The sequence below is a fragment of the Tursiops truncatus genome, chromosome 11, assembly GCF_011762595.2.
Source record: "Tursiops truncatus isolate mTurTru1 chromosome 11, mTurTru1.mat.Y, whole genome shotgun sequence".
Taxonomy (NCBI): domain Eukaryota; kingdom Metazoa; phylum Chordata; class Mammalia; order Artiodactyla; family Delphinidae; genus Tursiops; species Tursiops truncatus.
Window position 1 is genome coordinate 92,629,478 of NC_047044.1, and position 12,019 is coordinate 92,641,496.

Consider the following 12,019-nt stretch of genomic DNA (forward strand, 5'->3'; position numbering starts at 1 on the left):
GGCAGAATTCAGAGGGTGTATGGAGATCTGTAAAAGTCTGGGTGACAGGGGGGCCACAGCTGAACCACAGTCACAGACTCAAATCCTGACCAAACCTCACACTGGTTTTTGACCTTGGGAAAGTCACTTTATTCTTTTAAAGTCACTTTACTGGGAAAGTCATAATTATGTTGAGTTTCGGTTCCTCCTTTGTAAAATGACTATAAAATACTTACTTTTGTGCTGTGAGGAGGAGAGGGAATATTTGTAAAGTATTTGGCAGGGAGAGCAGACAATAAATGGTAATAAAATTGGTTAGAAGATTTTGAACAGAAGAAGTGAATGAGCAAAGCTATGATTTGGGAAATTAACGTAGAATCTGTGATTAAAACGGGCTGGAGAAAGTGCTAAGTAGAAAACTTGTTAAGATGCTTTTTCAATCGTCTGGATGAGAGGTGGCAGGGGCGGAGGGCAAATAGGACATCTGTCGGTGGAGATGCAGCGCCAGGGGTCCCTAAGGGCGGCGGCTACAAAGCCTGTGAACCTGATATAACACCTGCCTGGGGACAGGGCCTGAGGGTGGAGGCCCGGCAAAGCACTCGAGGAATCCGAAAGTTCTGCAGTTTAGCGCCCAGGTACCTGAGAGAGGACACGGCGGGGGACAGTCTGGGAGGGTTGGCAGAGGGGTGTTCACCACCGCTGCCTAAATCCCACACCGGGGCGCATCTGTTTCAGGCCGCCAGGGAAGAGGTCAGAGTCAGTACGGGAGGCAGGGCGAGCAGAGGTCGACCGGCTTTCCCACCGATCCGCGCCCCCGGCGGGCGGCCGCGAGGAGGCAGAGCGCGGCCCATGCTCCGCCCCTCCCGCCGAGTCCCACCTCCCCGAGCGCGTTCCGAGGGGCGGAGCCCGAGGCGCCCCGCCCACGCACCCCGCGCTCGCCTCGCCCATTCGACACGCTACACCCTCCCCGATCGCCACGCCCATCCGTCACGCCCCGCCCTCCCCCCCACCCACTCCGGGTAGACCAGCTGACGCCAGCCGCAGCAGCCACCCAGCTTCTACCCGTGCATCCAGAGCGCCGCGGCGACACCATGTTGGGCATGATCAAGAACTCGCTGTTTGGGAGCGTAGAGACTTGGCCTTGGCAGATCCTGAGCAAAGGGGGCAAGGTAGGCCCACAGGGCTGCCGGGGACCCGAAGGGCGGCCGCGCCCACCGCACCCTGTTCGCGGCTGGAGCGTGGACAGGTGGGGCAGGAACGTGCCCGGGATTGTGCGTTCTGGTGTCTGCCGTGGCCACGGCCCTCCGATGCCCAGCGCTTGGACTGGGAAGGAGGGGAGTAGGAGGTCGGGTGCAGCGGGGCGAAGGGCTCTGCTGGGAAGAGGGGAGACAGTGAGGCAGGATGGGTTTGAGGGGAGAACCCCAGCTTACCGAGATGGACTGCGCCTCTTGAGTGCATTCGTCCATTTAAACATTCCAAACTTTATGAATATTTGTTCGCTGAGAGGCCTTCGGTTGCAGGAAAGACTGGAAAAGTGCTTGTCCTTGAGAAACTCCCAAACTGTCCTTGGTGGAGAACTGAATATAAAAGAACAAGATCTGCTCTGCGAAGGAGGTAACTGTTCAAGTCCGGGAGCGCAGGCGAAGGAGCAGTCCGTTCAGCCAACGGGTGATAGTGGGGCCTGCGCAGAGAAGGTGCCGTCAGCTAGGCCTCCGGGATGTGCAGGAATGCACAGAAACAAGAAGAGCCCGTGCAAAGGCCCAGAGCTGTCAAATGGCTTGTTGGCCTATGGGAGTTGGACTCCTAGAATACAGGATGAGTGAGGAGGGCATCATTGCAGTTTTCCCCCAAATTAACATTAGTGCTCACCCAGGCAAATTGGACTGCCCCCTGAAAACAAATCTGCCACTAGATGATAATCTCCTGTGGACAGGTACTTTGCGCACCTCGCGGCTGTATACTCAGCTCCCTGCCCAGTGCTTCGTCTGTTAAAGGACCGTGTTGTCTGGGGGGCCAAAGTCAGGTACCCATTACATTGATCATCACACAAAAGCCCTCAACTAGAGTCTGGACTCTTCAAGCAGCTATAGCCAGAGGCCTGTTACTTCATCTGTCTATATCTGTTTCCTTAGCCTTACGTAGAATAAGCACTTTAGCCCTGATCAAAGGTGACCTATTCAGGTGCCTACAAGCAGCCAGGCACATAATGAAAATGAGTGACAAACTAGAAGGCAGGGTGCGAACTGAGGCAAGTTGGAGACAGAGAACTCAAGTCCCCATCTGCAAAGGGTAATTCCAGGCAGTTGTCATGCAATGATGTGAACCAGGGTTGCTGGGTTTTTAAGGAAAACCAGCAATCCAGACTCTTCATGTGAAATCTCTAAATTTAAAATTTATTCATTCAACAAATAACTGTTGAGTGGGCCAGGTACTCTTATAGGCAATGGGGATAAAGCAGTGGACAAAACTGGCAAAAATCCCTGTCCTCATGGAACTTCTCTTTTAGTGACTAGTGAACAAGTAAGTCAAATATTTCATGTATCAGGTGGTGATCAGTGCTGTGATCAAAAATAAAGCAGGGGGGCTTCCCTGGTGGCGCAGTGGTTGAGAGTCCGCTTGCCGATGCAGGGGACACGGGTTCGTGCCCCAGTCCGGGAAGATCCCACATGCCGCGGAGCGGCTGGGCCCTTGAGCCATGGCCACTGAGCCTGCGCGTCCGGAGCCTGTGCTCCGCAAGGGAAGAGGCCACAATGGTGAGAGGCCCGCGTACCGCAAAAATAAATAAATAAATAAAAATTTTAAAAATTAAAAAATAAAATAAATAAAGCAGGGAAGGGGAGGAGGGACTAGAGAGTGTTAGGGGTGAGGCTACGGTTTTAAGTAGGACAACTGTGTCAGGTGGTTTTTTTTTGTTTTTTTTTTTTTGTGGTACACAGGCCTCTCACTGCCGTGGCCTCTCCCGCTGCGGAGCACAGGCTCCGGAGGCGCAGGCTCAGCGGCCATGGCTCACGGGCCCAGCTGCTCCGTGGCATGTGGGATCTTCCTGGACCGGGGCACGAACCCGTGTCCCCTGCATCGGCAGGCGGACCCTCAACCACTGCGCCACAAGGGAAGCCCTGTGTCAGTTTTAACTGTTACAAATGTTTGTAAACCCTGCGGGTCAGGTAGGCAGTAGGATCTGTCTGTGGTAGGATGTCGCCTGTGTGCATACCAGTCTGTGGACACGGCCCGAGGATCTCCAGGGTCCTCGTTGGCCTTTGCAATTGAGGAATCCACGTGTTACCCACAGCTTGCAGAGAACTTTCCTTTCTGTAGTAGAATTGGGCTCACTTTGTCTTTGGTGTTAACAGTTATTTGCAGTGCAGGCTGAGGGTCTGGGCTCCCAGTGGGAGGCACTAGGGGGAGATAGGAGGGCTGGAAGAAGGGAGAGGCCAGGGTATTTCTCCCTCGCCTTCTCCTCCCTGTCAGGTCTCTGGAAGCAGGAGCTTCTCCGGGGCTCCAGTTCTTGCTAGCCAGGCCACCATGGTTTTGGTTCTCACCAAGTGATCCAGGTATCTGAACTCAGGTAAAAGATGACCGTCCCTCTACCTCTGTAGGGCGCTTACTAACCTCAGGGTTGCTTCACTGTCCCTGCTGGGCATCTCAGCTCTTTTATGATCTGTGAAATCAGTTCTCTGAATCAAGGTGCCTCTGTTCAGAATACTCCAGTCATTTGGTTTTCTGTTAGCCCCTTATAGTACAGTGTCACCTGCCACTGATTTGGCGTCTCCAGGGATAAATGCAGCTCCCCGATCGGCATCTTCCCTCAACATCTGATAAGAATATGGAACCATACGGGATATTGTTGCCAGGCTGAAGCAGATCGTTTAACCTGAATGAACCTCAGTTCCTGCACCTGTAGAAAGGGTATCAAAATACCTTCCCCATCCACTCCCAGAGTTGCTAGAAATATTAAATTGTTTAAGAAACATGAAAATGATGTGTAAGCTAATACACCCTACACATGTAGTAATATCGTTATGTTGGAACTCATTTCAGCTCCACTCTTACTAGCTTCGTGGTCACAGCTCACTTAACCTCTCTGATGCTAATCATGAGAGAAAATAATAATCCACGTCTTATAACATTGTTTTGAAATTTAAAGGAGAAAACCAATTACAAATTGTTCAACAAAATACCTAGCACTTGATTGTTAACTTGCCCTTAGTTTTCCAGGTAATTTGGGTTAAGTTACTTAACCTCTCAACCACTCTGAACCCTGAAATTCCTCAGCTGTTAGATGAGAATGACAGTGCCTTATGTGACAATTAATTAAACAGTCGAAGATTCTTGTAATCTTTTTTTTAAAAAATATACAAATTCAGGGTGTTGTTATTGTGAAGAGAGCCTCTTTCTGAAATGATCTGTCTCTTCCTGGAAAGAGTCTGGGTCAGAAACCATTATTCACTTTCCTGGGTGAATGAATATATTACACAGGGTGCCCCACGTAGCTCAAAGTCAGACTCAACCAGATGTTCAGGGCCGATTCCAGGCACCTGGTGGGGAGGCCCAGGCTGCTGCAGACCTTATCAGGTCCTTCTGCATTTCTTGGGGAGGGAGGAAGATGCACAGCTCTCTGTGTGGGGTTGGGTGGGTCTTGTGGGTACTGAGAGCAGGACTGATAGTAGTAGTGGACATCTTTATGGGATTTGTTTCCAGCCTGTGCACATTGATTAGGACCCCACTGCCTGGCTTGGAATCCTTACCCCACCTCTTGCCACTGTATCTGGGGCACGTTACTTAACCTCTTGTTTTCATCCGAAAATGAAGATAAAAACACTTACTTCTTCACAGGGTTGTTTAAAATAATACGTGACACATAGAAAGTACTCAGTTAGGCTGATCATTATTATAATAATTATTGTTGTTTTCTTATAGTGAGAAAGCTGGCTTCCAAAATCAGCATGTATACCAACCACAGCAGGTGGCAAGAGAAAAAAAACACCCTCGCAGAGGACCTTGCGAGACATTCTTGCAACATCTCTGTCTGGGACTTGAACTTGACCAGGGTTCCAACTGAATGTTGAAAACTTCTATTTGTGGCCACTGGCTGAAATCCTCATCTAGTTACTGACGTGGGAGCACAAGCTAGCTGAACGTGGGGTGAGGGAAGGCCATTATGCCATTATTTTGTTACACGTAACAAGGAAATGCACTCAAGATGTTAAATTTGAAGAATCACATGTGCTAACAGTGTTAACTTAGGCGCTTTGTTTTCTGCAGAAATAGAGCTCTATTTAAATTCAGCTCCCTGGAAAATCAGAATAGTTGGATAATATCCATCTCTAAGCTAAATTTTCATAGTGATGCAGTGGTTCAAATGAGAAGTTACAGACATAGATGCTGTGAAAACAGGCAGTACCTGTTGGAGAACCACCTTCAGACAATGCGGCACAACCTTCCTCCAGGATGGATATATATAGTTAGGCTAGGTTCTCATCTCTCCAGCCAGCTATGGCTACCATATTCCTTTTCATTAGAGTAAAGCCAGGCTTCACTCCACGGCCTCCTTTCCCACAAATCCTTATAGAGGGCCTACTATATATATGTGTAAGACGTGGTCTTAGATGCTGGGAGATACAGCGGTACACAATACAGACAGGCCATGACCCCATGGGGCTTACGATTGCAGTTGGAGACTAAACACACTATTATTCCATTACAATTTCCATTGTAATTATATTCCACTATAATTCCATTGTAATTATAATTACAATATACTATGTTGTGAAAATACAAGGGCCTATAAAAATATCATGGGGAACCTGTTTTAAACTGGGATCCTCTCTGAGGAAGTGACTTTTAGGTTGCGACCTGTTGGGTGAGTGAGGATTCATTGGGCAGAGACAGGAAAGGAATCCCCCAGACAGAGGAAGAGGCAGGTACGGAGGCCCTGAGGCAGGAATGACCGTGGCGTTGAAGCAAATAGCAGAAGGCCAGTGAGGAGGTGCTCTGGGTATGGCCGGCAAAGTAGGAAGAAGCTCAGTGGTGCCTGGACCATCACAGATAAGAACTTGGTGAATGACAGCGTTTAGGCGGGGGATTAATTAACGTGATTAATTTATATAGAATGCTCTGTGTATGTTCCCTGGGCAACACAGCCTCATTCACAGCTTTGGTTGCCCTTTATGCTGATGCATCCTAACTGAGCCAGGCCCCTGCTGAGTCCAGACCCATGTGTCCAACTGTACAATGGACAGTTTGCTCATCTGTAACAGGAGACAGATAAACCAGTGGATTTGTAAGCGCCCTTCCAGCTCTAGTGTCACCTGTCTTTGAAGTTCATGGGAAGGCAAGATCATTCAGGAAGAAGAGGTAGAGTTAAGCTCAGCCTTAAAGGATGGTAGACTTATCATGGGGGCTGGGCTCCGCGAATCAAACTGGATTCCTTTCTCTGCAGCCGTTCCTTTCTGGCCGTGGACTTTTCTGCCTCGGGGAACAAGCTGAGAACATGCTCACTCAAGACTCAGACACACCTGCAAAACCCTATATTTAGATTACAAAAGTAGGTTGAACTAATTTGGGGTAGATGAAACGAACTTGCTGTCAGATCACCATCATTGGACTAATGGTTCCAAAATCCAACTCCCTGTGAGAGCCTTCAGACGTTCGGAAATCCGGGTCCTGCCAGAGTCTCTGGCCTCCTTTCTTGCCATGCCCTGCTGGGCCGTTCTTGCTCCAGTGGCAGTGAATTACTTATATTTTTCACCATCATCATAAAGTTCTTCAGCTCTTTGCTTTTACTCCTAGGGTGCCCGCTACCTGAAATTGCCCTCCCTGAACTATCAGAGCATTTGCTACATCATATAATGATTATGTAATTCTTCTCACCATCCAATGAGACTGCCCGAATCATATTAATCTCCAACTCTGTAGCGCCTGGCAGAGGTTTTCAGTAGATGTTTATTCGATGAATCAATGCATCGGTGACTGAATGTCCAGTTGGATGCTCTGTAAGCACCTCAGATTCAGCTTGGCCTCCCCAAACTTGTAAACAGACACCCATGTCCCCCAAACTAACCTAGGTGGTCCTCTCCCATGCTCCCACACTGCCCTGGAGCGCCTCTCCCCTTAAACATATCATCAGGTTATAACCTGTTTTCCTGGCTACTTCTATTAGACCATGCCTCCTGATGTCAGGGACCATGTCTTTCATCTCTTTAGTTGTTGGTTGAATGAATAAAGGAAGGAAAGAAAACAAAGGAGAGAGCCAGCCAGCTCTTTCTCCCGTGAGAATTGGTCATTGGTTTCTTCATTTGTAAGAGAAGGAGCTGCACTGAATGACTTTTGATGGCCCTGTTCTGAGTGTGATGCGAACCTACAAATGTCTGTCAGAAATAACTACCTCAGTAGCTACAGAAAGAGGTTAAAAAATACCCAATTCATCCCCTGTGGAGCATAGAGCCTTGTGGCAAGCATTAGACCAGAGTTTGGGGATTTGAATTCTGGTTCCAGCTTCACCACTCAGCAGCTGTGTGGTCTTGGGCAACTCAGTCTCTCTGGTTCTTCATTTCCTCTTTGGTAAAATGAGTTTGATTGGGTGAACCTTGAAACCTCTTTCAGGCTGAAATTCTGTGACTCACAGAGTGACATTTCTGGAATTTAAAACATTTTAAGTGGCAAGACTTAGTGGGACCTCCAAAGAAGGCTGGGTCTGGTCTCTGCTATGACAGAAGGAGCCAGGAAGAGCAAAATACCCCGAGTTTACATAACACAGTTTGCTACCGAAGGCTCTTTGGAAGTGGCAGACTCACTAAGGGGAGGGCCTCACAGCAGTCCTCAGAATTAGTAGGCACAGTGCCCCAAAGTCGAGGCCAGTTTGTGGCCTCTTGATTCTTGGTCTGGTGCAATTTCCCCTGCCCCATGTGGAGGGAAGTATATGAAATTGGCACTCAGCGTTTATGTTCAGATTTCCCTGACCCTTTCTCACTACTCGCCTTCAATTTTGCATTACAAAAACAATAGGTGTTTTTGCATTCTAGGTATAAGATTATAATAGTAAGTGTACTTTTTCAGACTGTATAGGCCACTCACAGTCCTACCCTCCTCTAGAGAGTCATTATATCCCCTTGGAAGTTGAATCTTCAGTCTAAGATGTTGTAGGAAGGCCTGTTTGACCAGCCCAGGGCAGCCAGGTCCTCTATCATGTGTCTATTTTTTACAATCATTAGTAAGAGAGGCACCTCCTTAATCAATCAATAAATATCTTTTGAGCATCTAACATGTAAAGCTCTGGGATATAGTTTCTGTCCACAAAGACCTAGCAGATTTTTCAAACTGTACTGGTGTTCCGTTACCAGATAGTAAAATTAATATAGATCAAGGTTTTTTTTCTTTTAGTGGACTAGACTAAAATTCACTTGAGTGGAGCAGAATAGAAATAAACAGGATAGAAAGAAAAGGCATGTCGCTATGGAGAACAGTATGGAGGTTCCTTTAAAAACTAAAGATAGAGCTACTATGTGATCCTGAAATCCTACTGCTGGGCATATATCCAGAAAAAAACATAATTCGAAAAGATACATGCACCCCAATGTTCACTGCAGCACTATTTACAATAGCCGAGACATGGAAGCAACCTAAATGTCCATCGACAGCTGAATGGATAAATGAGGTGTAGTGTCTATACACAATGGAACATTACTCAGCCATAAAAAAGAATGAAACAATGCCATTTGCAGCAACGTGAATGGACCTAGAGATTATCATACTAAGTGAAGTAAGTCAGACAAAGATATACATCATATGACATCGCTTATATGTGGAATCTTTAAAAAAATGATACACATGAACTTATATACGAAACAGAAATAGATCCATGGGCATGGAAAACAAACTTATGATTACCAAAGGGTAAGGTGGGGGGAGGGATAAATTAGGAGTTTGGGATTAACATATACACACTACTATATGTATTAAATAGATAACCAACAAGGACCTACTATATAGCACAGGGAACTATACCCAATATTTTGTAATAACTTATAAGGGAACAGAATCTGAAAAAGAATATATATATATATATATATATATATATATATATACATATATATATATATATATATATATATATATATATATATATATATATAAACCACTTTGTTGTACTAACACAACATTGTAAATCAACTATACTTCAATTTAAAAGAAAAGACATGTATAATCATGCATCCGGTCCATACAGGTAAAGTGTTATTTTGTGAAACTTTGCTTCAAACGTGTATGTTCATGATAGGGTGTGGTGTAAAAATGTATTTCTTGTTATGGATTGTGGTTTTTTTTTAAAGTTTGAAAGTGCTGCCTTACAGTATGTTCAGGAATACAAAATTTTTTCATATGAGACATCAAATGGTGAAGAAGAGGAAGAGGGGTGAAAGAGAGCTGTGTGGGTCTATAGGGAAAGGGTAATGACCTTAGGGCAGAGACTCAACACAGAGAGGGGATCACTGCCAAGGAGGAAGGGTTTGGGGGGGAAGTGACAGTGCAGCTGGTCATTGAGGGGCAGATTGGGAAGAGGAATTGCATCTGGGAGTACAGTGTGAAAAGAACTACTCTGATTCTTCTTGAATTGCAGCCCTTCTACTAGATTGAGGCTAATCTTGGGGCCATAGAGTTTTGTGGGATGGTTGCTGTATTTCTTTGTTTCCTCCTTCGCAATTTTCTCTTCTCTTTTCCTGGGTCTCCTATTATTCAGAGGTTGGATCTCTTGGCTTGATCCTTTGATTTTCTTTTCTATTTTCTACTTCTTTGCCTTTTTACTTGACTTTCTAGAATATTTCCTTCAATTTTCTCTTCCAGCCTTTCCACTGAATTTTTCCTGTTATATTTTTAATTTCCCAGAGCTCTTTGATCTCAGAACAGTCTATTTTTATAGCATACTGGGGATGTTCTCGGTGGTTTGGGTTGTAATATCTTCTATTATTTCTCTGTGAATATTGATTATATGAAGTTTTTTCTGCTGTCTCTACATCTGTAAGAAATCTCAGAATCTGTTTGTCGTGGCCCTTCATTCTCTGGCCTGTCTCTTCCCTGTCACCATCGTTGGGCTCTTTATGGAAGGTTCCTTAGCAGTGTGTGCCTCTGGTAACTGGACTTTCACTGTTTCTAGAGTCATCACAGGTTGCTACTTTCTATCTCTTAAGTGCTGCATATTCTCTGCCTCTAGGGAGAGGTCTCCTATGAGGAGAGGGCCTGTGAAGGTGGGAAGTTTGCCACAGTGGAAGTGACTGATAAGCCTGTGGATGAGGCTCTACGGGAAGCAATGCCCAAAGTCGTGAAGTATGTGGGAGGCTCCAATGACAAGGGTGAGTATCCCTGAAGGATTGGCTCTGGTCTCATAGGCCAGGGCTGCATAGTCTCACGTCATCAATGGAAAACACAGGGAGGGACCACAAGGCACCTGTCACTACCTGTTTCAGTGGCACGTGAACTTGCTGTGCTCCGTGGGCAGGGAGGCTCTGGGGAGACCCACTGACTTCATGCCAGTCTCCCCCGACTTTGTGGGATCCCCGCTCAGTAGCACTGAGTTCATGCTTCTCTTCCAGGTGTGGAGACACAACGCTGATTGTTTGTTTCTTTGTTATTTTTTAACCCTACAGTGCTTATCATGTCTTTGGGTTAGTGGACTGGGTAAGGTGTGCCCACGATAAGCCAGGCCACAGAACAAGGCCAGCTTCTGACATGAGACCTCTGCCCCCACGCTGGAAATCTCCAGAGTCAGCCCCCTGGTAGCTCAGATTGTGTGGGGATACCGAGGGCCAGTGAGTGATGATTATGGAGGGTCCCTGGCTCTGTTCCGGCAAATAAAGAGCCTGAGAATTCTTAGGCTGCTCCCCTCTTAAAGTCTTGGCAGTCCAGGGGAATTCCCTGACGGTCCAGTGGTTAGGACTCAGCACTCTCACTGCCGGGGGCCCAGGTTCGATCCCTGGTCGGGGAACTAAGATCCTACAAGCCGTGTGGCATGGCCTAAAAATAATAAAAACAAACAAATAAATAAATAAAAAGACTTGGCAGTCTGTGCTGGCTGCCTCCCTGTTTTTAAAATGAGAGGCCTGAAGTTTCAGTGTGCCTATTAGTATGTAAACCATATTTAAATACGAATTGAACTCTTTAGGTCTCTAATTTGTCCTGCACTTTGGAATCAGTGCAAACCCAAAATGGGTCAAAACACAAGGTGAAAAAAGAGACAATGTGTTGAATTTTTAGGATATATCTCAAGTTGATAATTGAGAAAGTTAGAAACTAGTATTAACCTTAGTAACACTTACTAGAACCAAAGTAATCAGGCTTTGGACATAAGTTGACCAGTAGGAGGTCAAGAAGAAATCTTTTCCTTCTTAGCACTGTCATAACATTTTCTTTAGAAGAAAATATGTCTAAAAATTATAAACTCATTAAAAAATTTTGAAAATAACAAAACAGTACCCCTAATCCATCTTTTCTAATATAATCATTGTCGTCTTCAAATGTATTTTTTAGGGCTTTTTAATAGGTTTTTAAAATGTAATCATAGTGTTTGTGCAATACATCCTGCTTCTGTCACTTATTTCATAATTATTTTACACTGTAGCTAAATAGTCCTAAGCATAACTATTAATAGATAAATCAAATTGCATCATGTGCCTATCACTTACTTAGACATATTCCTATTTTGAACATTTATATGAATCCCAATTTTTCACAATTATAAATTCTGCTGCAAGGAAAATCCTATTACCTATAGCCTTTTCCGTATCTTGGATTATTTCATTAAAATCAACAATTAGATAGGAAGTAATTAGATACTGATATATTTACAGTCTTAAATATATATTACCAAATAATTTTTTCCAGACGAGTTGAATCACTATGCTCTTACCTCCAATATATACAAATAAGAGGCGTTTTGTCCGTGTCTGATGATATGTTTTAATGCCTGAAATACTTATTATGAATTTCAAGAACAACAAGTATTGTCTTGGAAGAAGAATGAGACCAGCAGATGGTCCATGGGCCTGAGCAG

The 12,019-nt window shown here is 45.3% G+C and overlaps 1 protein-coding gene across 3 annotated transcripts in view; it reads left to right on the forward strand.

The window, feature by feature from the left end:
- Positions 1–990: 990 nt before the first annotated feature.
- Positions 991–12,019, forward strand: part of HEBP1 (heme binding protein 1) — a 31,277-nt gene continuing 20,248 nt past the window's right edge. For 2 of the 3 annotated variants that reach the window (XM_073789028.1, XM_033867022.2), the window contains exons 1-2: positions 991–1,148; positions 10,184–10,322. In XM_073789028.1, coding sequence (XP_073645129.1) covers positions 1,071–1,148; positions 10,184–10,322 — 217 coding nt within the window. In that variant the 5' untranslated portion in view covers positions 991–1,070. The remainder of the gene's footprint in view (positions 1,149–10,183; positions 10,323–12,019) is intronic. The other variant, XM_033867023.2, reaches the window with a different exon arrangement.